This window comes from Diadema antillarum, unplaced genomic scaffold, assembly GCF_040938485.1.
Source record: "Diadema antillarum isolate AM-2024a unplaced genomic scaffold, OU_Dant_1.0 seq00002299_RagTag, whole genome shotgun sequence".
NCBI classification, from domain to species: domain Eukaryota; kingdom Metazoa; phylum Echinodermata; class Echinoidea; order Diadematoida; family Diadematidae; genus Diadema; species Diadema antillarum.
The window spans coordinates 291-4,291 of record NW_027272921.1 but is presented as its reverse complement, the minus strand read 5'-3'; the positions used below and the strand labels follow the sequence as shown (position 1 = coordinate 4,291).

The 4,001-nt window shown below is 40.8% G+C and overlaps 1 protein-coding gene across 1 annotated transcript; it reads right to left on the bottom strand.

The window, feature by feature from the left end:
• Window positions 1-1,271: 1,271 nt before the first annotated feature.
• On the bottom strand, window positions 1,272-3,576 carry LOC139714506 (ubiquitin-conjugating enzyme E2 G2-like). The gene is made up of 2 exons (XM_071626214.1): window positions 3,405-3,576; window positions 1,272-1,394 (listed from the first exon to the last, which is right to left on the bottom strand). Exons 1-2 carry the CDS (start codon window positions 3,574-3,576, stop codon window positions 1,282-1,284), a joined length of 285 nt encoding a protein of 94 aa, XP_071482315.1. The 3' UTR covers window positions 1,272-1,281.
• Window positions 3,577-4,001: the final 425 nt, after the last annotated feature.

The following is a 4,001-nucleotide window of genomic DNA, read 5'->3' as shown; positions in this document are numbered from 1 at the left end:
CATGATTGTCTGTAGAAGCGTTTTAATTATTTAAAAAAAAAAAAACTTAACGGTCTTTAGTCATTATCGTCAATTATTGCAACTGCAGCAAGTTTTTCAAATGCAATGCAGAGTGTGAGTAAAACATTTGTAAGTAAACTTAAAATGCTATGCCATGCCATGTGAAGGCTAACTTTGACCCAGGGCCTACAGAGGAGGGGGACTAACATGTTGTAAATGTATCCACGCAACACTGACTTTGTCATAAGCACAATGACGTAGTTATGCTTTTTACATGAAGTATATGATCACAAAAAAAAATTCCAATTTTCCAATTAGTTCTAGACAAAACATGATAGAAATTTGAATCAACAATGAATCAACAACTACACAACCTCTCCCTTCCCAACAGCCATTACTGTTATGTTATACTGTAAAACAAGGAATGTTCGCGTGCATTTTAATTTCACGAATTTCGCGAGAGCCAAGATCCGTGAAATTAAAATGCACGTGAAATTTCTTGTCTACACTATACGCATTGAATGTTAGAGGCAACTCACGACAATTTCAAGCCGCGAAGAAGGCCATCGGCTCCAATTCATAAAAATTTCATGCTGCACAAATATTGTGTTTTACAGTACAACGCGTAATAGCAGAGTAACAATCTGATGTGAAGGACACAAGGTTACCTTCATAATTTCTTGTATAGACATTGGACAGTTAATGTACATGTAGATTTGTCTGCAGGTCAATGAAAGACTCATGAGGGGATGACATCATTACCAGACCTTATTTGCATAATACGGTTGCAATTTATTATGTCAGGTTTGGGACAACATTTGAAACTCCACTGTCTCATGACTTTCTCTTCAATCACACCCAATTTTACAGAGATTTTTGCCTTTCTGTTTGCTGATTTTATGTTTGTACTTATACACCAGCACACTTTATCACGGAGTGGAATGGCACTTTATGCTTTATTTCAATGCTACTCATACATATTTATGCCTTATCAAAAATCAAAACATCTTATTGAATCGTTTTGAAATTATAAATACATGTAAATGTAATCTATACATTTGTGTCCTCCCAGGAAGGAAAGATAGGCTGCAGATGTCCGCCATGATCTTCTCAGACTGGCATCACTTTTTCGTCATATGCCAGTCGCACTTTGTCCTTCCATCACACCGCAGCTACTGCGCAGAATTGACACCATTCGCGACTTCTGTCAATCCTTCAAGGGCCAGTGTTCAGAAGTGCACTGTTTATTTTTTTTTCTCTCTCTCAATTCTACTGCATGCATCACATGCTGAGTGACTTTTTGACGAGCTCCCGCGATATTTGGTAGAACTTCTGCCTGTCCTCCCTCCACATTTTCGAGGCGTCCACGTTGGCTCCACTCTCGTCATTAGGCTCTGCAAAGGGTGAACGAAATAGGCAAGACATTTAGAGTTGATGCCGCCAAGAATTTTCCAACCATGCTACGTAAATATTTTCCAGCTTCACAAAACATTTCCGAAAAACGTACCGTTTAATTTTCTAACGTCTCATTCTCATAGATTTGAATGCCAAAGGTCAAACAAGCCCTGCCCATCAGTACACACTCAATGAAATTCTGAGAAGTTGTCTGGTGGCCATCATAGACCACGATTTTTTAAAAACAAAATTTCTGACTTGTTGAGGAATGAAAGCACATGCAACAGATCTGAGCAATTCACGCTCCACAAGATTCAGAAAATTAAGGCACACACTGTAACTATCAGTCAGGCAGTCACTTTGCTATTTCCGTGCTAACACACGTCACATAATGTAAAACTTGATATTTTTTGCAGTATTAAATTTTCGCGAGTTACAGCAGACGACCTTTTTCGCGGCATGAAATTTTCGAGAGTTGTCTCTAACATTCAGTGCATATTGTGTAGATAAGAACTGTTGCATGCATTTTAATTTCATGAATTTTGGCTCTCGCGAAATTCGGGATATTAGAATGCACGCGAACATTCCTCATTTTACAGGAAGATAAGGTGTAAAGTTCTTGTGTGCCCACATATATGCCACTTTGATTATTCCTGGTACAGTGACAATTGAAACAATATTTATGGCATCGTGTTGATTTCAATCTGAAGAAGAAATGGACCCACTCTTTAGTGCAAGCATTTTCAGTGATTGAAGGAATCTATTATCTTATTGCACTGGTGACTGAAATCTTCCAAGCTCTTAAATACTTCCACTCAGAAACAGAGACTCCAACTCTCCCGTTTTTGACGGGAGATCTCCCGCCGAAAACCCATTTTTGCAAAATCTCCCGTTCTCGCGCTTATGATTTAATTTCTCCCGCCCTGGCTCTGTGTCTCCCGTTGAAAAGGATTTCTTACTTACTGCTATCGTATGTTGAAAAAAATAAGCCTTAGATAGCACCAGAGAGCATCTAGAACCCTGGGAATTTCCAACTTCGCACACATCAACTTGGAATCTCCTGTTTGCTAGGGGTTTCGGGCGGGAGAATCTCCAGATCAGAAGGTGCTTTGGGTTGGAGTCTCTGCAGAAACGGCATTGGGGGTTGGGAGTACAAGCACAACCCACGCAACTCTCTGGGTATGTCTAAGAATCATCCTGTATGCCCCCATAAATTTGATAATAACCCATCAAGTTATTGCATCCTTCTTCCCAAACAGCATGTTAATGTTCAATGGTAACCTACTCTGGGCCCTGTTTCATGAAGTTGTTCGTAAAGTTACAAACGACTTACGAGCGACTGGTGATCAGTTCTTGTGGTGAATTATTGAAATTCTAGTAAGTGTAGCACATCGCAACTGATCACCAGTCGTTCGTAAGTTGTTCGTAACTTTACGAACAGCTTTATGAAACACCCCAAGTGTATTAATGGCACAGTCCCACATGGAGGTCATGGTGACATGAACAAGAATTACAAGTATGCTTCGGTGTTCATCAGCAGTTCTTGAAAGCATAGAAAGTACACCAGTGCAGCTTGAAATGCAGCGTGTCGTGGGTATGGAATATTTTTTTTTCATGTTGTTTTCCTCTGTATCCAAGTCTTGTTCGTTCAAGTCCTGGCTCTAGGGAACATGTTGTCATCAGATGTCATTCTCACAGTGTCTGGTCAGACTTAGACTACAGATATTTTCTGTTGTGTTCCTTTACGGACTGCCTCCATATTTGGTTATGGCCTATTATGCACTCACATTGTATTTTGTTGCCTTCACCCCACCTTACCACAGCCTACTAGGTTTATCATCAGCACTTGGACTGCTGTGGTAAATTTTTGACAGTCTACAATTCCCCCCCCCCCCTATTGTCTAACATCGATCCCACTTTTTCCACAGCAGTCTGAAACATGATTCTTGATTGCCATGGCCGCCTGGGACACAGTGCAAATGTAGCAAAAGCTGTTGGTATCTACTCACCTGCTAGCATGCTAACGACAGACAGGAGAATCTTCTCCACACTCTGGACGGGGCTCCACCTCTCTGCACTGCTCTCGTAACCCATGGGATCATCGCCAGGGGCGTGGAGGATGGATATGCACACTCGGCCGTCTGCGTAGACTGGATGAAAATGCAGGAGGCACAAGAACATTGCAAACTCACAATAATGGGCATTTGATAGTGAAAACAAAGAAACATTGTACTGGAAGAATTCAAATTCTAATTTCTTATCTCTACTTTCATTCTTAAATCTTTGTGTGCCATGTTCACATGCCCGGCTCAGTCAACAGCTTGCGAAGTTCACATATCTTGCTCAAACCCCATCCAAACCAATCAATAAACCACCAAATACCAGAGTACAATGAACGCTTCACTCACAATTCTATTCCTCTAACATCGCTGGGGCGACAAGACCTCGTATCTACAAAATGTCAAAAAACATGGCAGCCAGCCAAAGCACTATAGTGAATGTGATAGCCTTTCCTTAGACATGCCATGGTGACTTCATTTTTGGAGCAAGACAGATGTTAGGATTTGGTCAGGACATCACTTAGCTGATTATTTGAACATTAATCC

What these genes read in the sequence shown, in the direction of transcription:
- LOC139714506 (XM_071626214.1), bottom strand. Translation starts at nt 3,576, where the DNA reads ATGTTCTTGTGCCTCCTGCATTTTCATCCAGTCTACGCAGACGGCCGA. An exon ending in TGTCGTTAGCATGCTAGCAG is followed by an intron (nt 1,395 to 3,404) that starts GTGAGTAGATAC and finishes CACCCTTTGCAG; the next exon opens with AGCCTAATGACGAGAGTGGA.